Here is a 23,766-nt window from a genome sequence, read left to right on the forward strand (position 1 = left end):
CTTGTGGTGAACTCTAGGAACTACACAAAGGAAAAGGATGCTCTCTTCAAGGCATCATTTCTAATTTCCTACTAAATTATTAACAAACAGTAAGAAGCCAATATAAAAAAAGCTGATCCCTCTTCCCACATCCCCCCACCCCTCAAAAAGTGGAAAAATTCCTTCAACAAGGCCAGTTCAGCCTGGGTTCGTTAAATGTTCGATGCACCATTTGTAGTGGTTGTCTGTCAGTCTACTCAGCAATAGTCTTTGATAAATTTGTGAGTAAAATGCTTGTGTCTGTTAGTCAGTGTAATTTCTTCCACTAAACACAAATACCTACTTCCCTGCTATGCACCAAAGGGGTGCAGAAGCCAAAAGGAAGCAGAATCAAGTGAAAAAGTGAGTATTTTCCATAGCCATCTCTGCATCATGTATGTGTGACGTGCAGTTATACGACCATATTGCATTCATCATTTGTATCCTAATTGTGTGGCTGTGATGTTGTTCTGAGATGCTTCCTCCTCAGCGTGTTTGTGTAAACCTCTTGTTCAGACCATTCATTCAGAGTAACGCACCGCTATATTGTGATATACATTTGGCCATCACCATCAAAGTGTTTGTCTCCGCTCTTCACATGATGAAACAGATGGATGTGGTTGCTGCTCACAGGGTGAAACATGCAAGTTCCAAATTGGCTGCAAGCACATTTCCTGAGCCAGAGTAAATTGGGTCATGCGAATAATGCCTGGTCTTTCCAAAGCTGTCACCACCACTGAACCCAGCACAGGCACCTGTATATCTTCAAGAAAGAATTATATACTTTAGGGATCTATGGTGCTCCATCCCTACAACTAACCAAGCAAGAAACCTGCAAGGGAAAGGCAAGGATCAGGCCCAGATAGAGGAGTACTGGCTTTTCTAAAAGTAAATAAACAAATTAAACAAACAAAACCATAAAAGCAAACCCTCAAACAACCCATTTTCAAAATCCTTGATGAATGGAGGATTAATCATGCCCGAATGTGGAAGCAGATCCCACAGGAAGCGTAAGTGGAATCTGATACACAAGGAGACTTTAAATCCTCATTTTGAAATAGTGATAATCTAGGGAGGCCCCTGAATTTGTATTTTAAGAGATGCCTCTTTGCTCTCTTCCTCTGGAAAATGTTAAAAACATATCCAACACAGACCAAGTCAGATAAATATTCACATTTTATTATTATGCTCCTAGCAAAGCCCTGCTTATAAAAGATGACACTTATTTGTTGACTGTGAATTAAATTTTGATGAAGTTTCCAATTCACAGATTATTTCATAAAATCAGATCTGGAGACAAATGTTCAAATAACATGAACCAAAAAAGTACTGTAGATTTCAGTGGGGCTATGCCAATATGTGGCAACTGGGAATCTCGACCATCAATCCAGCAGTAATGAATATACCACAATAAGCAGAGGGGTATTCTTAGTAATTGAGTAGGCCTTTCAGTATCTATTTTTTGTGATTCTATCTCAGTTAGTTTCAATGAAAGTCATTTTACTGGTGTGAGAAAGCATTCAGCAGTTGCCAACTTTAATACTTCAAGCATCAACAGAGTGAGCTTTCAGTACTAATAGGATTTTGCAGAACGTAAGTCTGTACTATGTTGCTGTCTCCCTTCATCTTTTCAAAGATACTTCAGAAGAGACCAAAACAAATTGAAAAAGAGTTTGGGTTTCGGTTTGGGGTTTTGTTTTGTTTTAATATGAACAGAAAAAAAAGTTTGCTGACGGTTCAAAGATTAGCTGGAAGTTAAGCTATGAGCAAATATACTGCTAACAGAAACAGAAAAATAAATGAGAAAAAACATGCATAAAAGTTTGATTTGGATTCCAAATAAAATTTTTGTTTAACATCTTCACAGCTTCTTTGCATTTGTCAGGAGAAAAAAAAAAAGCCCACTTCAGTATGACTTTCCAATGAGAAATTTAGACCTAAATATCCCCTGAAGTCAAAGTTTAATTGTACAGTCAGCTATGAAATTCCCGATTTACAACAGGTCAGCGAGCCTCCAAAGATCTGATTCAATGAAGTACTTTGATCCACACTTATATTTTAAAATATTATTAAGTGCTTTATCAAGCAGTAGAAGAGTGCATGTTTAAATGCCTTGCCAGGCTGATTTTAAACAAACAAATCTCTCAGTGTCACAGGACTTATATGTCCCAGATTCATCTCATCTAATTTGAATTCTTCGTTAGAGCACATGCATTGCAAAGGTTATGATGGTAGGATCCCTATCAAGAAAATAGTAAGAAATAACACCTGTGGGAGGTGATTCATGTCCAAGATGACCCTGCAGCAAATACATTCTGGAGTTACATAGAGCAAAAATGGCATCCCGTGAAAAAATCACCAAGAAGTAAAAGAAATGGAAAATATCTATTGAAAGCTATCTCCACTTCTGTTTATAACTGAAAAATATGGGAGCTGCTGACTACTTTGAATTTATATGAACTAAACAGACATTGCTCAGAGTAAAAATTTTATATTGACTGCTTATAATTTTAAAAGTTAACCTACAGAACACTTAGTTTGAAGAGTTGAACTGGAAAGAAGCAATTTAAAAAGTTGAAATTACAAGAAACATACTGAAATTCATAGTATCCCATGAAATCTGCAGGCTACAACACACAAATTGTCAAAAGTAAAAAAAAGGGAGGGATATGTTTCATGACTACACCGCAGTTAACGCCACCAGATGCCTTACACTTTTTATAGCGTCTCCATGAGGCATTAGTTAGTATTCAAAGTGAGAACATTCTTATTCTTTTTTTTTTTTAAATTGAGCTTCATTTGCATGCCATTTGTTGATCCAAGCATATTTATATTTGCTCTAGGGCTTCTGACTGAAATGCTCAACCATTTCCACTGCCTGAATTCCACTGATTTTTTTTTTTCTTGGTTCTTTGGGCTTTTTCCATTGTTCTGGGGTTTTGTTTTTTGTTTGTTTTGGTGTGTTTTTTTATTTTTAAACACTGTAGGAAATCTTACAAATGCTTCCTTTCAACTTTATAAAGGAAACAGAAAATACAGCTAATATTTAGCTCCTAATATTAGCAAATTTGCTTACTGCGTATCAAAGATTCTCTATGTGAATTTGATTGTGTAATCACAGTTTTCCATGTAAGAGTTAAGTCTCATCTGAATCAATCGTGCTCATTCTAAGTCTCTTAGCATTAGACTTCTTTTGACTTACAGCCCACTCCATAAATGTTTACAGGATAACATTATAATAGAATGGCAGAAAGTTAAAGTGCATGTAATTAGCTTCTGTTCTCTTTTATACCAATCTAAACCATAACTAACTCCATTTTAACTAATTTGTATATATTAATGTAAAAAAAAAAGACAAAAATTATGCCAGTTTTAGATAATGACAGTAATTAAATTTGGACTGCAATAATTCACTGTACATTCCAGTCTGCCCTCTGAGAACAGTGGCAGTTTCCACACTGATCTTAGGAGAACTAGACCTGAGATATTTTTATATTCTTTTTAAAGGATTCATGATAAATTCATTGGCAGTATCTTCCATACATCTTAAAACTGTCTCATTTGATTTATTATAAAAGTTTTGAGTAGTTTAGCAGGGGGCACTTCTTAAGTCCTACTGATAACTCCTTTTCATCTGCAATTAATACAGGGTAAATACTAGAAGAGTAAAAAGAAAATACAGAATTCCTAAATGCATGCTTAGCAGTACAAATATTGATTGATTCTTCACGTCTAAGTTAAATACTGCTCCACACTATTAATGCTTTTAGGGCAGTATGCATAATTTCAGCAGTAATATTCTCATGAGTATAATAAAGTTGTCTTGACAATATGCTTAAAAGTAATAAATTGGCTGCTTGCCTAAAGTTATACAGATTTCTCTGTCAGATAAATTAAATACACTTCCATGAAATAACAGTTTTAATTTGAAATTACCATGGGAATTGATGGTGTAATTTTTTCATAAAACAAAAAGTTAACTATACTGTTTCATACGTTTTAAAATGCCTTACCATTCCATAAGCACAGAAAGATTTGGACAAACTTGCTTTATAAATAATGAATTATGCCAGTTTAACCCTTTTTTTAGTATTAATTATTTACAAATAGGAATTAGTTTTCAGAAACTTGTTGGTTCTTCATTCATGAATACTCTACATAGAAATCCACTGTCCTGTTAAAGAGTTGCAAGCCATGTACTACAGTTCTGTATTCAGTGAACTCACTGTTTGTTCAGTGCAACTGTTCTACCAAATTTTAAGTAAAAAAAAAATCACTAATAGCTTTCGAGTTTCAAGCTTTTCAATCTGCAAAAAAAAACATTTCAAAGCAAGCACACACCGTGACAGATCCCTACGGAGAAAGCCTGCATAACTTCCGAAATTATGACTTGATTCCTATGACTGCCCACGGTAATGCATCCAAAGCCACAGCCATATCCTAGATATGCTACAGAGCTCTGTTTTAAAAGAAAAACATACAGGAATGGATGAAAAAAAATATGAGTGATTTCAAAATAATTACAGCCTCTATGCAAAGATACAGCAAGAGTACACTAAAAAATGAATTTTTTCATGGGAAATTAACAAAGGGCATTTTCAACACAGCTGAAGATCAGTAGGAATGGTGTAAGCTTCACAAAAATTAGATTCTGTGAAATGCCATGATATATTTGATATTGTTAAGTCTCTCATCTTCATCTTTACAGTCTCCATGCTGCTATAGCATGAAAATTTGGTCTTTAAAAAGCAGTTTTGCATCTTTCATCTAAATTAACATTTGATTACGTACCACACTCAGACCCGTGCACGAGGCTGTACACAACCCACTACTGCTGAAACTCTTGAACTTATCTATGGATCCCTGGTAGTTCACAAATAATTTGTACATGAATCTCCATTCCACGTGCTGGCAGCATTCTTTACTTTTAGCTAACGAAAAACACCAAATAATTTTCTAATATTTTGTAAGCAATCACCATAGTTGCCCCCAGAGATGCTGCAAGAGTACAAATGTAATACCTGCAATGTGAGTGAAACAGGGCTCCTCTAACTTCTGCCCTCTGCATCTTATTTAAAGCACTTGAGAAGTTTTGTTCTCAAAGTCAGACTTCCTCCTCAGCTGGAGTTGCCACACAAAAAGTCCTTTCAATTAATGATACAGAAACCAGAATCTAGCATAATGAGTTACTATTTGTTCCCTGTAGATACAGTCATGGCACTTGTGCCCCCACCCACAGCATAGGTTTCTTCAGGGCATTAAGAGATAACTTCGGATTCTGTAGCCTTCCTCTTCTACAAGACTTTCCCAACCCGCGCTGACTCAGTTTGTGTGTCAGACTTGTTAATCCCCCAGTGCAAGGCCATTTTAGGAGTACAAACTAGGTACTTCCATAAAATAACATTACAGAAATCATTTATTTAAAGGAGCATTTTGCAATTTCTTAGTGACTATATTACTTCAAGGATGTCTAAGCATCTCTGATGATGAGTTAATTTTGTCTTTGGTTACCATCGTAGATTGTTTCTCCAGTTCAGATAGTGATATAGGGAATGGGAGAGGCTAGAACTCAAATCACAGGGTAACACCACAAAGACAATGTATAACCAAGTGAGGGAAAGTAAGTAAAATCTTCTAACAACCAGGAAATGGAAGCACTCTGTTTTAGTAAGCAGCTGCTTTTACTTAAAAAGTACATAGAGAATGCAGACATTAATGCAACAGGAAGATTTACATTAAATCACATTTTTGAGTAGTAAAGGCCAAATTGTCAGTGGCGGGCAAAATATGACAAGAGCCCCCTTTCCCATGGGAAGGCTGTTAAGCACATGCTTAACTTTGAGCTTTGCAGGACATGCATAAGTGCTTTGCTGGAGTAAGGCCAAAATGCAGGGGCCAAATACAACTGCAATTCCTATGTCTAGTTTCCTTTAGTCAGACCAAGAGGAACAGCGAGAAGGAGATGGTGAACTGCAAGATATTTAGTCCTACCTCGCAACAATACACCTTAACTTGTGTAGGTCAGTGCTTACAAACATAGACAGGATGCTACACAGCGAGCACAGCAAGTTATCACCAAGCAATGCAACTGCTGCTTATGAAGACACAACATAAGTGAGTTATCATTTACCAATTTAGACACCAAAACAATGCAGCTGCCATGTGAATTTAAATATCCAATACAGCGTCTGTAGTAATCCTCCCATGGCTTTTCTGACTTCACATGAGCCCTCTGTCAGTTTTGTGCACTAAGCCTCAGGGCATCACTTGGCTTGTGTGATTTGAGGTAAAATATTGTCACCTTTGATTCACAGGCCACTCCACATACTTCTACTGCTTAGCAACAGGGTACCAGTTATCACCTGCTGAGCAAGACTAGTCTTCAGGGAGGCAGCAACACCAAAGTGCACAGGAGGGTGAAATGAGTGTGTCTCAGTTTTAGAGCTTCCTGCAATTCAGATCAGGTGGAGGTCAGTTATACTGTGTGCCCTGTGAATTGATTCTCTGTTCCTGTGTGAAAACTGAATATCTGGCTGGCACGGCAGTTTTGTTGGGACATAAATTGACACTAGAATGACAGAGAAAAAATTAGTATGACCCTGGGACAAGGATGATGCAAAAAGCCAAGTAGTGATCACATCTACAACACAATAGTGAGGTGGTAACTTTAATTGTGAAATATTAATAAACAAGCTAGAAAAGTGAATGAAGAAAAACATAACTCATGCAGTTTGAGCTTTTAGGACAAGACTAGTGATTTTGTCAGGAGTTCCCATTCCAAACCTCTCTCAGCAAGCAGAAAAGGAGGTCTTCCAGTTCTAATCCTGCCAAGATAACGATCCACAGACAACTGTCGGGCCAGTACTTCCAATTATGCTCTAGAGAACAATAACCTCAATTTCTAGTTGTGGTTCCCATTTATCAGGTTTTAGAAATAGCTAGTTAGTGGAAATTCACTTTTTCCTCTTATCCTAGTGAGTGCCACCAAAGATCACGATGTATTAGATGTGTGCAGAGAACCTATCTATCAAGAAACCATTGCTATGTATCATACAAATAATCAGTGATTGAAGTTAGCTGATGCCTTAGTAGATGAGTCTCATTAAGATAAAGGAACACTACAACACTTACAAAGTACTAGAATTAATCTAACTCCTTCACCTCTTTGTCTGGTCTCACCCAAGCAGCAGACAAGTTTCTCAGAGTAAAGCTCAAAAACACAATTTCTCCAATAGAAAATCTGAGTTAAAAGGTTCTTCCTTTCTCCCATGCTCCTTACCACACCCTGAGCTTTCTAGGTCAGATCATTTCACTGATGCAGACAGCAGCCCAACCACTCTCACCAGCACACTGAGTAGGCAGTACAGCAAAAGGTGCAAGTGTGCTCAGGAGCACCTTTGCTGCTGAACTCCACAGATTACCCATTCATAGTTTGGGGGTCTCCTAAATTAGTGCCTTGAATAAATCAGTCAGCCTCAGGTGACAAAATGGGTAGAATTCAATCCAGCTAACTTGGATAGCTATTTACATCTGAGTTTTAGGTGCCTCTTGAACCAGTCCTTCTAAAATAAGTTTCACATATAGCCAGTGGGAAAGCTAGGTGCCCTTGAGAGCCTCCTGAGGGACAACCTAAATTAGACAGGCAGGATCTCTCTCTGGAGTTGCTTTTCTAGACATTTATCTCTCCCTACTGAACATGGAGGAAATTTAAGCTCTTAAATTAAGAGAACTAGTTCACTATGTGCTCAAAACATAGGTGCTAATTAGCTGCCTATGCTTAACCAGAAACTCCCAATTTAAATTCCAAATCATTTATCTTAAAGACTAGCATTATGTATGCCCTACTAACATGAAGAAAAGAAACAAAACGGCATGCATTGTGCACTGCAAACAGACCAAGATCAGGAATGCAGTAAGAGAGCATATAAAATAGGATGGCAGGACCATACCTTTTACTGACAACCTCAGTGTGCTCCAGCACTCCCACAGCATAAGCCCAGCTCTCTAGGAAGAGAAAGCAGACAGAGCACTTGTAGCTATGAGCAGGTCGCGTTGTGCAGGAGAACATTATCAGCTGTAAATGTGACACTAGGAAGAAGTTGGTCTTCTCAGGTGTTCCCCTGAGCACCAGGTGTGCTCCAGCTCCCTCTGCCTTAAGGCCAAACTGAGCTGCTCTGTGGAAAATTTTCACAACAGAGACCTGTCAACTGTCCACCATTTTTAAGGGAAAAAAAAACAAATAATCAGGCTACTCCCTACACATTTCGTAACTCTCTTACTACAGTGTAAAATGTAGGCTGGGAACAAAGCAAAACCAAAGCCACAGCAGTTGCTGTATACATGCATCATCTTGTATTGCCTTTGGCATTGTAAAACACACCAACACCAGCATCACAAGAGGCACCTGTATTAAAACCATAAGCCAAAAGCCCTGAAGATGAACAGAAAATGAGTTTTTACAGGACAGCAGAGCTGTCACCACAGCAGCAGCTTGGCACCCACTGTGTCCCATGCAGGGTCCCTAAGGCAGTGCCAGGCTTGAGGAGGGGCCCTGGGACCAAGGCTCCAGGAAAGTGTTTTACCAGCCAGAGAGCTGCTGTGGGGGCAAGGGGAGAAAATAAGGCTTAGGTGGATTTAGGGGTGACTGCAGGGCAGAGGAATAGTTGCTGGATGAGTGACTGAAGGAAGCTATGACTAGGCTGGATACTGGCTAGAAGAAAGAAATCCCTCTCATGGCTGCTGCTCCCTTTCAGGGAGCCAGTTTTGCAGCTCATCCACAGCAATGCCTTCCCCTCCTGCCCCAGCTCACCTAGGCCCACCTAGGGTTTGATATTTTTGTCCCCATACCAGCACCATTCCTTGGGCTCCCATCTACCCTTCAGGCCTTAGGATCACCCAGAGAGGGAACCTCCATGAGCCACTGCTCTCCCCTGCTCCTCTTCTCACAGCAGCTCTGGAGGCAGCATAGAGACCACTAACCAAAGCAAGCAACAGTTAGAGGGAAATTCGGCAGCAAAGGCAGCTGCAGGTTATAAACTGCATCAGCAGAATAAATGCCCACAGCTGGGGATGGAGGGGGTGACAGAGCACAGAAAATGGAGACCAGATGATCAGCACAGGCTAGGCAGTCCTGGGCTCTGAGGGGAAATATGGTAGACATGGCCTTCAGTACAGCAGACACCACTTCCTGACCTAGCCTCTGCGCTTTGCCCCAGTTCTCTGCTAAATAATCCTTATTTTGAGTATATTTAAGGAGTTTGGCTGATATCAGCCATCAGACAACACTTTTGGTTTTCCTAGGCTCTCTGCCAAAGCACCAAACCCCACAGATATGCTTTTTGGAACAAAAGAGTCCAATAGCAGTACTGGGGTGGAAAAAAGCACATTTTTCTGTTGTGCTATCCACCTGCAGAAGCCAGTCACAGAAAATTTATTTTAATTTAGAGAGAGTATTTTATACTATGGACTAATTTTTTCAGATGTACTAGTAGTAGGGAATATCACCCTCCACAGATGGATATCCTTCAGTTCAAGGAGTGTGTAGGCTTTTTCTTTATTTAAAATGAATTTTATAAAGAAAAATAAAGTTCTTAGAGACATTATGAGAATTTATGGCACTCACTGGCTAAATTAGTACTCAGAAATCAACAGTTTCACAGGCTGAGTCTATATTGCTTGGCATGTGTACAAATATTGCACACACAAACACTATGCAGTGCCAGCCGCCTGGCTCCTGTTCCCAGTGCCCCTTCCTCCAGTGCCGGGTGACATTGGGCAGCTTTCTTAATTTCCCTTTGCTTCTCTTGTCTGCAAAGTAGAGATAATACTTCTCAGCTCTGCAGTGGTGCCAGGGTTGATTCATGAATGTTTTAAAGCATTCTGTGATATTCACCTTGAAAGGTGCTTGAGAACCATAAATTATTACTTTAATATAGATAATAGTTTTCAACTCATGAATGTTTTATAGCACTACTCCAAATTCATGCCTGATCTAACTCTAATAATTTGAGCAGAGTTAAACTAGGGATAAATTTGGTACAATATATGAGGCAGCAAAACGAAATTCAAAGTGTGAGAGTGAGGGCTTACCAAGTAGCACTGCATACATGATGATTTCAGAAACCAACCCCACTGCCCGCTTGCCTCCAGCAAAAATACCAGCTCATGGCACTTTTTAACCTGTTGAGGTTTGATTCACCATGAAATGTCTGCCTCACATAAAAACCATATTTTTGTAATAAGTTGTTTTGCTATTCATATGTAGTTTGTATTTATTGAGAATTAGTAGACTTGATCATGTATTACTATCTGCCTACACCCAGATATTTCAGATGAAAGCAGATTATTTTTCACACATTTTAATAAGACACTCCTACCGCTTCCAGTCCTTAGTCATGGAAACAAAGGACTGGGAGGGATCCTCTGGGCCACAGTCCACTTCTCAAAAGCACTCACCTCATAAACAGCCATGTAGAAAGCTTGTCAAAAGACATTTTAAAGAAATGGGCTTTTTGTCCCCTTACCCTAAAAAAGTACTGTTCATACACTTCACTGTTGTGATAGTTAGAAAGATTCTTTTAATTCCTAGAGCAGATCTATTCATGGCTGCTTTAGGTCTCTCTGTTGTGCTAGCCTTTCGGTGTAGCTGAAATAACTTTCCTCCTCCACTGTCATCTAACCACTCTCCCTTTATGTATACATAAAGAATAATTATATTCCTACTCAATGTTCATTTTATTGGCCTAAGCAAGTCAAATCCTCTTAGTCTCTCTATAAGATATATTCTTTATTCTTCTGATCATTTAGGTGGCCCATCTCTGATTAATTTAGCATATATGTTCACAAAGTAAGAAAGAGACGAGGAACCTATTTGTTTTCTAATTAAATAATATAAATGCAGCAGAAAGAAAGCACAACTTAGTAAATATTAAAGCTTGGTGTTTTCTGGCAAAATTGTTGAACTGGATATGACCACCAATCTTCTTTCAGTTTGATGGTAGAATTTTATCAAGGAATTTTGAACAATACATTGCTGGTATCAGACTAATGAAGGCCTGTTGCTGAACAGGTCTTCCTTATATAAACAACATAATAAAGACATTTCTAGGGATATGATAACTAGCTGTGAAAAGAAAGAAGACTTCTTCTACTTTATACTTCAGTTGAACCTTGGAGAAATTCAGATCTTTGTTGATTCTAGTCTCCTTCCCCTCCATGACTGATTCTTAGCATTACTGCTGGTCTTCCCAGTGTTTATCCTGTTACTCCCGCTACACCTTTGGACAATAAATTGCCTTCCAGTGGGTCTTCAGATTTTCTATTCTTCATTGTCTCCAGTGAGTGATCTCGGCTGTCTTGGTCTCATAATCCTTCTTAATTCCCTCCTTCTCCCATTCTTTCTTATTAAAGAAAATTTCCATGGACTGTAATGGGAAATGTGATAAGCATACAAATAGTGATAATGTACCCTATTGATAAACTCTTATAGATACAGAAACAGAATATTTTCTATGAAGTTTTTATCTTTACAGTGATTCCTAGAGAACCTCTTATTTCTTCCCTCCTGTCACCTTCCAAGTGGTATAGGACCTTTTTTTTTATGCTGTTAGTATATCAGAATAGATCGTTGAAGATTAAGATGCTATGTTCATCAGAATATGCAACTTCTTGCAAAAGTGCAGCAGCTGTCACCAGTGCTAGTTCCTAGAATGGGATGTGTAAATGCAAAACGAAAAACGCACTCAAGCAATTTTTGCTGATATCTGGATTTGATCATAAGAAACTTTTAAAGTATTGAAAGTAATTTGGACAAGAATTAACTGGGCATCCACCTTCATTTTTTTCACCAATAGAAATGAGTAAGGACTCTCACCAAATCATTACCAGAAAAATAACATCCTCTTAAGTCTTAAATATCAGTATTAGGTTAAAATATACACCTGAAGACAATGTGGGTACTGTAAGTCACCTTTAATGGAAATCAAAGGTGTGCAGCTGGTATAAATACAATTTCCAATCAATCATTGAGATTTACCAAATTAAGCAAGTAGCTTCTGTGTGTTGAATGAGACAGCAACCTGAACAATCAATTTGGAGAGAGAAAAAACCCACATGATTAAGTCAGCTGTGAGGGGCATCTGCAGTCAGGGTTTAGCATATGCAGAATTAGAGTTTGGGACAGCATCATTGCCACATTTCTGAATTAAGTGCCCACATTTGCACGTTTTGCTACACACAGTTGGGCAGGCAATCACTCATCTGTCTTCCATGTAAATTGGTATTTCAGTGCAGAATTGTAAGGTCCTGGGCAAATGAACAAATGTACATATTATACAGTCAGTCAGCATTAGAGACCAGCTTAAATGTTTGATCCCTCAAAATAATGGACTTTTTCTTTCAATAGCTCCAGTATTTTCTTGCAACTTCGTAATACAGAAATCAAATGTTAAACAACAGTGAATTTAAGCTGTTTTTCTGTAATAACTCCTGCAGTAATCATGCTACTGGAGTAGCTAAATGCCAGGAATTAACAAATGTAAAATAAGGATGAGTAAATACCTTTTTCGACAGTTTTAGTCCATCTCAGGATCCTAAATTTAAAAGTTCAAATATATCTGAGAGAAAATTTTGAAAATTCAACAACAGAAAAAGAGTGAGAACAGAGAGAAGTAGAGCGAAGAGGATAAAAGTAAAGCTGAAAGAGCTTCAGATGAAAGCAACAGACAGAGGGACAACATGTTTTCACATTATTAAAGATAAAGTAAATGCAGGCCACACCATCAGGCATCCATCCAGCTCAGCTTATGACTTGATCCTCCAATCAGAGAGAGATTGTGGAGAGGAGACTCTTATTTCTGAGACTGTTTTACTGTTTTGTATTTTTAATCCCTAATACATGAAATAGCCTGTAATACACAGATTTCTTTCAGGTAGCAGAAAACCAATGCATTCATGCAATTACTGTAGAAAAGGAAACTGCTCATAAATAAAAACCATGTTGTGAATCTTCACACAGCCAAAACTCATGCAGGAAGCTCATACATTCACCAGGCTCCATCCACTGTCATTCATATGTCTTTGCACTGCAGAGAAGTGTTTTCTGTCTCAGCAGGTTATTGTTTAATGGGCTAATGCACATTTGCTAGATGTTATGGTTCTGTGATGGGCATGTTACTGGTGAAAAAAACGACTATTTCCAAATACTAAAAAAGCCCTGCTTAGTCTCCTGGTGATAGAGGCAGCCAACTTTACCCATTGGTTTGAATGGAGTTACATCAGGCTTTTTATACGTTAGCCCTAAAACAATAAGTATGCAATAATTGGTACAGAAAATTCACCTTGCTGCTTTATTTTTGTGTAGTTTGTAAAACTGGAATATAATTTTGCCCCAAAAGAGTAACTAAAGTTTTTTATTTTAAGCCCAGAGCTATTTGTACATCTTCTAATTGCAATCTCTGACTCTCACAATCAAAAATAAAGCGCAAGATATTGTGACAATATGTTTTATTTCTTTAAAATCTGCATCCCAACACTCTGTGACCTTGGGTTTTTTGTTGTTAGCTGGTGAATGAGCAACAAGAAAGCAGACCCCTTCTGAGCCCCTCCATTGATGACTTTCTCTGTGAAACTAAACCAGAAGCTATTGCAAGGCCTGTAACATCAAACACTGCAGGTAAACAAAGTTCTTTACTATCCTTCACTAGAGAGTAATAATTTTAGGTTCATCTTCATTATGGTACATTTTTGTCAAGTGACTTCTTGATTTGTTACTATTTGCACAAAATTAAAAGCCAGCATTAAAATGTAATTGCCCGATCTATTAGTAAACAAAAACGTTATTCATTACATTTGAGGGAAAATCTGATGTGATCCAAATCATGTATATTCCAACAGATTTCTGGGGTTGAATTAAAGGGAACATATTTAAGTTCAACATGAAGTACATATCGGTTTGACCAATTCTCAGTCTTTGTTTAGCAAAATTTTTACCTATGGGTAAGCCACATGTAGCCTGGATTTAACCAAACCTATTCCTTACTCTAGAAAGTTTTTCTTTAATAAAAACTTGGATGGGATGTCAGAGAAAAAGGAAGAGATATCAAACCAGTTTATCAAGGCTGAGTTGGGACACTTTGTTAGTGAAAGGATCTAACACATTCCTTGGCTCCTTTGTGTTGTGGTGAGATAGTAGAGCAGATAATAAAAAGTAAGTGTGAATCCTGAAAGCCTTTTGAATTATATTGAATTATATTGTTGAATTATCTTTGAAGTATATAGTTCTTTGGAAGTGTTTTTAGAAATTGGCCTTCTCCTATTCACTGTTTGTGCAAAGGTATTCAAAGCAGTTGAGCAGATCAACTGAGATACAATAAAATCAGCATAGTACTACTATGTTCTATTGCTATCCCATAAAATGACGTGGCTTGTTAAAAGCCGTTTAATTAAAATCTACATACGTGCAAATTATTAAAATGACAAATTGACAGCTGGATTCTTATCCTTACATCTAATCAATATGTGTCTAAAGCAATATGCAAGTTCTAATGACAAAAATTGGGACACTGAATTAAATAACAATTGTAAATAATATTTTTCCTTTTATATATAGCTAAAGATATTACAGGGATGAACAGAAATATTTCAGTTTTTTTAAGAATGGTGTCTGTTGTAAAAAAGTAAGTATCTGTAGATCCTGCATCTGTCTTGAATATCTATCAGATCTGGGGGGTTAATTAGATTTATTTAATAACAAACTAAAAAATTCTATGAAGACTGATGAAATTCAGTGATTTAACAAGAACACAGATAAAGCACTGCAGGAGATAATACAAATTGATCTGTCAAAAACACTCACCCTATAAAACTATAATAAAAAGGGAGTTTTTCTATATTTTATGTTCCAAAGAATTGTAAATGTTACTCTTTAAGCAACTTGAAAATTAAGAACTCAGACTGAATATGCCTTTTATACTGCTATAGTCCTTAATAGAATTAGCTGTAGACTTTATAATTATATTCAGTATTTATCCCCCAAAAGACAAACAGCAACAACTGTGGAAACGCTTACTAAACATACCGTTATTCCTTTATGAGCCAGGAAGTCCACCCAAGAAGCTCTCTACTCTTCAGCTTTTTCCATAATGGCAAGTGGCATGTGGCACAGCAGTAGTGCCCTAAGCAGCTGTTACCACTACTTGATAAATCATAAAATTAAGCCAAATCTTATCTAAAAGCTCAATTGTACAGGAAACCCTTACGACATAAGAAAATCTGTGGAGTAAGACCACAGTCTTAAGACCTAAGATGTCTTTACAATTTTCAGAGGAAAAGCCTTTTATGCAAATCAAGCTTTTTTAAACTGCATCCACTTAAGCACCTGAAATCCCTAAGTCATATTAGAATATGCCGGTCATCATCTTTAAGCAGGAAATAGACATCTGCTCTGGTCAAATGCAAATACATTAGTAATTTTTTTCCAATTAAAACAAATTTTTTAAAAGTGAGCTATTTAAATCAAACCAACATTGAATTCTAACATTTTGTCTCTAAGTATTATCAGCAGGTCTGGATCTTTTGGATCTTAGTGAACCTGTCTTACAAACCCAAAACAAAGCAAAGAAATCAGAGAATCCATCAAGAAGTGAAGGCTTAAAAGCTTCAACCCACAGAAAGAAGACAGACAATTCTGACCTTATCAGTGTGGATACTGAGCAGAAAGCCCAGACTGTCAGAGTTTCAGACAAGTCTTCACTAGATTTAGGTAAGAGTGTAGCTGTTTTATCAGTGCCACATAGCCTTGCTCAGCACATATTTCTCCTTCCTACTATCACGAAATAACAAGCAACACCAGAATTTTAGTTGCACAGCATTTTAACAAGGAGTGTAACCTTCGTTTCACATTATAAACTACTCAAAACACTTAGTCACTGTAAACACATTTTGCCTTTGCCTTTGCCATTATACCTATTAAGTTGTCACTAAATGTGCAAATAAAATTTTGAAAGGATTCTTTCAAAAATCATTTTGTCAGGGTCAGCAAAATTGTAGAATGATCTATAGGGGTATCATGAGAAATTGGTAAAGAACACAAATCAGAGGCGGTCCATACTGGATGTCCTTTTCAGAACTGCAGATGTCAGAAATACAAGTGGCATTTGTAAATACTGCTTCGTCTATGCATACTAGGGAAAAAGAATATCCACTCTAGACAAAAGAGCTGTATTTGTACAGTTTAAAAAAAAGTCCCGAGCACAACTCAATATCCTGCCAAGCATAATCTATAGATGGGCTTTGAAAAAGGTGAATTTAATTTAGTTCCATCCAAACTAAATTACTTGCACTGCAACAGAGAAATTTGCAAGGTAAATGTAATTTATACCAAGGTAGCTAATTTTCCATTTATCACCACAGAAATTCTTTTAGAGAAATTTATCTTCAAACAGGAGCTAAACATTTGATTTGTGCAAAGCAGGTCCAACATATGACTGAATAATATCTGTTGCCTACACAGTCATTTTTAAATGGTAGTCAATAAAAGAAGTTTTATTTTTATAATTTTACCATAATTAGGAAATTAAAAATATCCAAACCTATCAAAGACTTCATATAATTTTATCAACAGATCTAAATTACATACAAATAACTGATTTTAAGTCGAGTGTTCCATTGACATTCTGATGATGAATGCTAATAGACTTAGAAAAGTCTTGTGAATTCCCAAATATTTTCACAGAATATAAGCTAGAAAGGTGCACAACATTTCTGTATATTGGACCTTAACTAAAATACAGTATTTGGTGGCACCATTTTCTCTGTAAACTGTATTTAACAGAGGAGATAAAATTTTCTGCAGTAGTTTCTTTAAAAGATTAATATATTATTTTCTTATTTTTCAGTTCATATTCAGACACAGCTGGAGAAATGGGATGACGTCAATTTTCACGGAGACAGGAGTAGCAAGGTCCACCCTTCTACACAGCGAACATCATCATCATCTAGAGCTGCATCAAAAGAGCTTTTATGGTACAACTTTTTGCTTTCCTTACAAAAATATTTCCAGTCCAGCTCTCTTAATTCACAGAAATCCTCACTTGTTAACAAGTCATATTATTGAATCTGTTATGATTACATTAAATAAGTTTAAGCAGAAATTTTGGACAATGTATCATAAGCAAGCACACAATAAAATGAAATTTTGCCAGCAGTTTTTAATGTAGTGAAAAGTAGCAGGTGCCATTAATAAATAAGTGGCGGTGAGAATTCTACAGAGGCATGCAGTGATCCAAAACCAACTACAAACATGTGAGTAAAATGCATAAAAACACATACTTGGCTGTGATCTGACAGTCAGTGGATATCCAGGGTATTTTGGTTTTACATATGACTGGCAGAGGCAAGATAAAATATCCTAGCCAGATACTACCTCTTTCACTCAGTTCAACTAAAATTGTAGGGGCTGTAAATTTAGGAAGAATTGGACTTTGCTTTTGCGAACAGTTCATATAGATTAACTCTGCTGCCTTCTTGATATGTGAGCAACACTCATTCACTAAATTACACAGCTATAATTAGCATTTTCATATGCTAGAAGCAGTTTTCTGACCAAATGATGCTTATCCTGTATCTTACCCTGCCCTTTATCTCTGTGTGTTTCATTAACTTAGAACCATACACAAATGCTCAATTAACTTGATTTTGGTCTCCAAGGTTTCATTTTCTAGGAAGAAAGAATATTAGGATATTGTGGCACAAAAATGCACATATGCCAAGGTGAAGTCTCGTAATGTGATGGCTGATTCTTAAACACTGACTGCAGGCACAGTATTGTTTCATTGCCTAGCTTCATTTTGCCTGGCTGTGAAGTAGAAGCATAGTGGTAGAGGAAAAGTCTTCATTCCATTATATTAATTTCATACCAATATATATGCAGGGCTCTATCAGGCTTGACTCTGTTCCGTTGTATTAACTATTGTCTGCATGTTACTGGAAAGTGTAAGAGTGAGAACACTGAGAAGGGTCCAGGCACTTTTGATAACTGCAAGTTAAACAATTCAGTTTAAAGAAATAACCTAATTAATCAGTATGTGCTTCTGAACCTGAAAAACAGAAGGCAGCATGTCTTGGTGAGCAGTGATGAGTATGCAAATGCACTATTTCTAGGTCCACAGAAAACAGATCACAGTCTGAGCTGAGTAACGTCAAGAGTGCCTTGAACTCTGATTCAACATCAGAATTAGAACTTACACCTGCAACACAGGTAAGAGGATTTGGTAGATTTATTAACAATAAGGTTAAGCAAGTAGGAATTGTCCCACTGGCTAACTGTTCACATTCTGGAAGAACTATATATAGGATATTTTCAGGATCATCGGTTAAAAGACTCATACAGCCGCATTTTCACACAATTTCCCAATTAATATGTTATGACACTAACTTGCATCTCAAGTCAGCATGTCAAATATTCCAAGTTTAATACTGTAGTGAACTGTGACCTTCTTGTACAGAGAGAAAGACTTCAAACTACAATTCACAGCATCAGCTTTTCTCCCTTCCTCCAGTTCTGAAATTCAAAATTACAGGGTTCCCTCTCCCTGTAATATGTCTATTCTCCAGGTCTCTTGATCAACCAGGAATCTCCAGAATGGGGAAATGGCTAAGGAAGGAATCATTAGACTAATGTTCATTAGCAGTTTATCTCCACAAATGAGAGAGCAGTGTGTTCAAAGGACTTTTTCCTGCTGGAAAAGCAATACAGAGGACTCTGAGCTGAAAGTCTGTAGATTTGCCAAATTCCACTGTCATATTATATATCGAACAGGACCTTGTGGAAATGATTACTTAGACTTCTATGGTTTTAGGTATGTATGTATGAATATATACATGCAAACATACATTTTTATATGCGTTCACATAGATCAGGTTGCTTATACACCTTCTTTCTGGCTTCTTAACGGAAAAATTTCAAGTTCCACCAATGCCACTCAACCAGAGAGCTGTTTGGTGGATTAACTTTTATTAGAAAACTATTTTCTTCTCCTCCACAGCTATGTTTATGCCTGGACTTCAAAATCTTTCTGTCAGATGGAAAATCTGGAAATTAATGGAAAATAATAGCCTCATTTGAAAATGGAAAATGAGACACTAAAACACTAAATGTCTTTCCTGAGATTATGCACCAGTTTTTGCAGAAAACAGAAACAGAACCCAGTCATCAGGATCCATTCCTGTGTTTTGGTCAGGAAAAAAGTCCTCTTTACTTCCCTGCCATCTCTACACTACAAACAGCATTTTTTTCCCTTTGGAAAGCCTAACACTAGTTTATCTTTCTTTTCTGTGCAATAGATTTATACAACTTAGTAATGGAAAAGATCTATTGCATAATGTCATCTACTTGAGATGGACATTGTGTTTTCATATGCTTTGTCCAGCTTATCTTTAAGTACCTCTTCTCTGGTTTTAGGAGGCTGTTCCTCAGCCTAATAGATCTAAATGCCAGGAAGTTTGTGCTCAACCAAGTTGTACGTAGATCAAGAAGACAGTCACAGAATTTAAGTGCTGTGGCTGTCTGTAAAAGCAGTTACAAATGTAGTATATAACATCTCTACTTTATACGATCTATTTCCTGTTTATCTTCCACTAGAATAACTGCAGAAGCAAAAATCTATATTTTTAATTCGGTGTAAGTTCAGTCAGTTGAGGCTCCATACTATCTTGTAAAATGATTGTTGTTTCAGAATATAAAATGTGAGGTTGAATCAGCCGACTTGAAAAAGATGCAGAGTGTAAAATTCCTATATGTTGTGCTGGTATACCTCATGTTTTGTTTTGTTTTACCATAAGCTGCTTTTTTTCAAACTTGTGCTCCATTAAAGTCACAAAATGTTGTTAGGCTGGTACTTATTAGTGCAGAGAAATAACCTGAAGTGAGATTGCATTCTTATTCTAGGTAGTTTACTTGGAAATTTACTATTTTCATTCACTGCCTGCTTCATCCTGCTTATTCTTGGACTGTTCAAGTTGTCAGTTCCCAACAAACAGGCTCATCTGTCTTGACTGAGTTCTTAAACTGCTTGTAAAAAAACATCACGTTAGAGCTTTTACCAAAGCACGTGTTTTCCATATTTTGTCCTCTATAGATCCTGTCTATCTCATTTCAGGGTAACCTTTGCATATGCAACAGATTCTGCCATACCCTAAAGATTTCATCTTGTCAAAACTTGCTGCAATTTTCCACCAGCAATTTCTCAGACAATCACTCATGTTTGACATGTTAGATTTAGTTCCTCAAAGTAAAATACTAAGTAACTAAGTCATAATTTCATTAAAATTATGCACTTTTCTTAAAAAAATCCCGTCTTTACCACCACTTATGTCAATACAAAATCACAAAGGCAAGCTTTGGATTAATAAGGAAGAAGTGTGACTGGAATGGGCAATAGCATGGCAGCTGTCATTGGATCTGGCCGTCTTGCTTCTCAGTACTCTACTCACATCATAAGTTACCTATTATTAACTCTTAAACTGCATTAGCCCAAAGTATCTTTGTTCTTTCTTTCATCTGCCACTCTGGAAAGTTCCATGTTGCATTTTTATTAGTACTGAGATATCCTGTGGTGTTTGGGTTTTTTTGAAGGTTTATTTTTTTCTCTTATAATTACAAACTGCAGAATGAGATAATATGTTCAACTGTATATGCATAAAGTCTGCTCATGTTTTAACTCCCTAAATGCCTCCCTGGGCATTTTAGATATTTTACTGCTCACTCAGAATGCATACACAAAAATTCTTACATGCAAAAAAATTGTACCTAATTCTGTCAGCGCTCTTAGACAAAGACACAGTGCAAAGCCTGTAAACCTTAGAAATCTGCAGTTTGGGGCAACAATGCAAAATTTATTCCCTACTTCCCCATATAGCTGCAGTAAGACTAAAAGCCCTAGCTCTCCTTGGATGTGCCAGTTACTCTAATAAACTGAAGAGTTAAAAGGGACAGATTTTCACAGAATCACAGAACGTTAGGGATTGGAAGGGACCTCAAAAGATCATCTAGTCCAATCCCCCTGCCGGAGCAGGAACGCCTAGATGAGGTTGCACAGGAAGGCGTCCAGGCGGGTTTTGAATGTCTCCAGAGAAGGAGACTCCACAACCTCTCTGGGCAGCCTGTTCCAGTGCTCTGTCACCCTCACTGAGAAGAAGTTTCTTCTCAAATTTAAGTGGAACCTCCTGTGTTCCAGCTTGTGCCCATTACCTCTTGTCCTCTCATTGTTTGTCACCGAGAAGAGCCTGGCTCCATCCTCGTGACACTCACCCTTTAAATATTTATAAACATGAATGAGGTCTCCCCTCAGTCTCCTCTTCTGCAAACTAAAGAGACCCAGCTCCCTCAGCCGCTCCTCATAAGGGAGATGCTCCACTCCCTTGATCATCTTTGTAGCCCTACGCTGGACTCTCTCCAGCAGTTCCCTGTCCTTCTTGAACTGAGGGGCCCAGAACTGGACACAATATTCCAGATGCGGTCTCACCAGGGCAGAGTAGAGGGGGAGGAGAACCTCTCTCGACCTACTCACCACCCCCATTATTTGAAGACCTGCTCAAAAGTTAAGACTATAATTTAAGCCTCTCACCAACAGTTAAGGTCCAACAGCACATAAGCAGACTAAAAGCACAGGGAAGTGCATGCAAATTCATCAGAATGGAAGATTTTTGTCCTCAAAGACAGCAGCCAGTGATCAGCTACAGCACCTCCATTGTAGAGTGGTGAGCACATCAAACACAGCGTATGCAGAATGTCCATACCTCAGATATACCCGTTCTACCCTGACCCATGCCCCACCTTGGGCTCCCCTGAAGGAAGGCAGCTGCAGAGTCCCACTCCACCACCAGCAGGAGATGTGAAGTTCTCCAGTGCTGTCACTCTATGCCCATCCCCTCTCTTCCTGCACTAGCAAAAGGCAGCGTATTTGTTATACGTGAGATCTTCCATTTCTTGGTATCACAACTCAGAATACGACTCTGCATTGTCTATATGCAAATGTAGCTTACGTGGGTTTTGTTCGTTACCTTTTTCTCTCTGGCTGTGCATTTAGTGGAGGTGAAAGTCAATTTCTGTGGGGATTATGCAGGGATGTTGTTTATACTCTGACAAGTGGCAGAGGAGGGCACTTCTGTGCTTCTAGTCCTCTTCCCCCTTGCCTGCCTACTGCCCCAACACGCTCACTCTACCCTTCTGCGTTATTACTCAGTCTGAACATCATGATTTACAGAATTGTCCTTGACCTAAGGAAATTGTAGTCACTGGAAACAAAAGATTAAAAAGTGGACGTAATGAGTTTGCAAGAGCCAACTCGTAAATAATGAAAAGGCCAGGAACATAATTAGTGTCTATCAACAGAGTTTTGTGTCAAGAAAACCAAATTTAATTCTTTGATCAGATTACAGGTTGGGTTGATAAATGTTGCTGTGTAATATTCTGCAAGATGTTTGAATTAACGTACCATATTTTGATTTTAAAATTAACACCATTCAGTATGAATGCAGCAGTTGTCAAACAGATTAAAACTGACTAACTTAAAATCTCAGGAACAGTAGTTATCTACTAGGAATGGTAATCACATGGGGGTTCTTCTGTGATTCCAAAGAGAAACCATGATCTTCAATATTATTGATCTAAAAATAAATATGCAAGCCATTCCTGATAAAATTTGCATATGGTGCAACAGTGGAATAAAAAAGAAGCTAAATAAGAGTGTCACAAAAATGAGCTGGTGACCAAGACATCTGTATAAAGATATATTCAAATACTGTCACCTGAAAAATCATACATTTCAGAACAAGAATGCAGGCTCTAGTTGTAACAGTGTGCTGGAAGGCAATTTGAAAAGAATCTATGGCTCAGGGTGTGCGAGGATGTCAACACGAGTGCTCCCTGTGCAGTACTGTGGCAAGAAGTGCATGTAGAAGCAGGCGTAATTAATGGGAGACAGGAGATCACCTGATTTCTGTATAAAGAAATGGCAATACAAGTACTGGATTACAGGTTTTACTTTCATGGTCTGTATGGCTATAAAAAAATAGAGCTATAAAAAATAAAGAGGGAAAGTAAAAGAGACTAAAAACAGTTGAAATCTGAATAAAATGCTTCATAATGAGGTAATTTAATCTCAATCTCTTTATATAATTTAAAAGACAAATAAAACTTGATTAAAGCCATCAGTATCTTTCCACAGAGAAAATAAGGGGTACTAAAAAGGGCTTTAAACTACTGGAAAAAGAGTAAATGATAGTTGGAAACTGAAATTAAAATTAATAAAAGAAACAAGGAGGGCAGTTAAACAAATCTGCAAACAAACTGATAAGATTAAGGTCTCTTGATAACATTAAATTAAATCCAAGCACCTCCCTCAAAGACATATATTGCAGACAAACTCAATTTATTCTCTGTGGAACGTCAGTTTTATCCTGCGGGTGCTGAGTGACAAATGCCATCATGTGATATACAGGCAAACAGATTATTTTAACCAGTTATCTCTCCTGCTCTAAATTCTATCAATTGGTAAATTAGCTGGTTTTTGTGTAGGATTGGGTTTTGATATGTTTTCAATGACAACCTGAAATCTCTTCCTGGCCTCACCAAAGGAAAAAAATATGAACCAAAGTAGATGTGAAAACAGAAACAAGAGATCTTCAGCGTAGACTTCCCTCGTGCTCTGTGCTTCCTGACATCCAAGAATATTGAAAGAGATGGCAAAT

General features: G+C 37.6%; 1 protein-coding gene across 1 annotated transcript in view; it reads left to right on the plus strand.

Annotated features, from left to right (window-relative positions):
- LOC104546581 (PEX5-related protein-like) overlaps nt 1-18,274 on the plus strand; it is a gene marked incomplete at both ends in the record, with an annotated part of 21,257 nt that extends 2,983 nt beyond the window's left edge. The window contains 4 exons of the mRNA XM_010192003.1: nt 13,579-13,690; nt 15,569-15,778; nt 16,914-17,040; nt 18,178-18,274. Of these exons, the coding sequence (XP_010190305.1) occupies nt 13,579-13,690; nt 15,569-15,778; nt 16,914-17,040; nt 18,178-18,274 (546 nt within the window). The remainder of the gene's footprint in view (nt 1-13,578; nt 13,691-15,568; nt 15,779-16,913; nt 17,041-18,177) is intronic.
- Nucleotides 18,275-23,766: the final 5,492 nt, after the last annotated feature.

The sequence above is a fragment of the Mesitornis unicolor genome, unplaced genomic scaffold (genome assembly GCF_000695765.1).
Source record: "Mesitornis unicolor isolate BGI_N332 unplaced genomic scaffold, ASM69576v1 scaffold28909, whole genome shotgun sequence".
NCBI classification, from domain to species: domain Eukaryota; kingdom Metazoa; phylum Chordata; class Aves; order Mesitornithiformes; family Mesitornithidae; genus Mesitornis; species Mesitornis unicolor.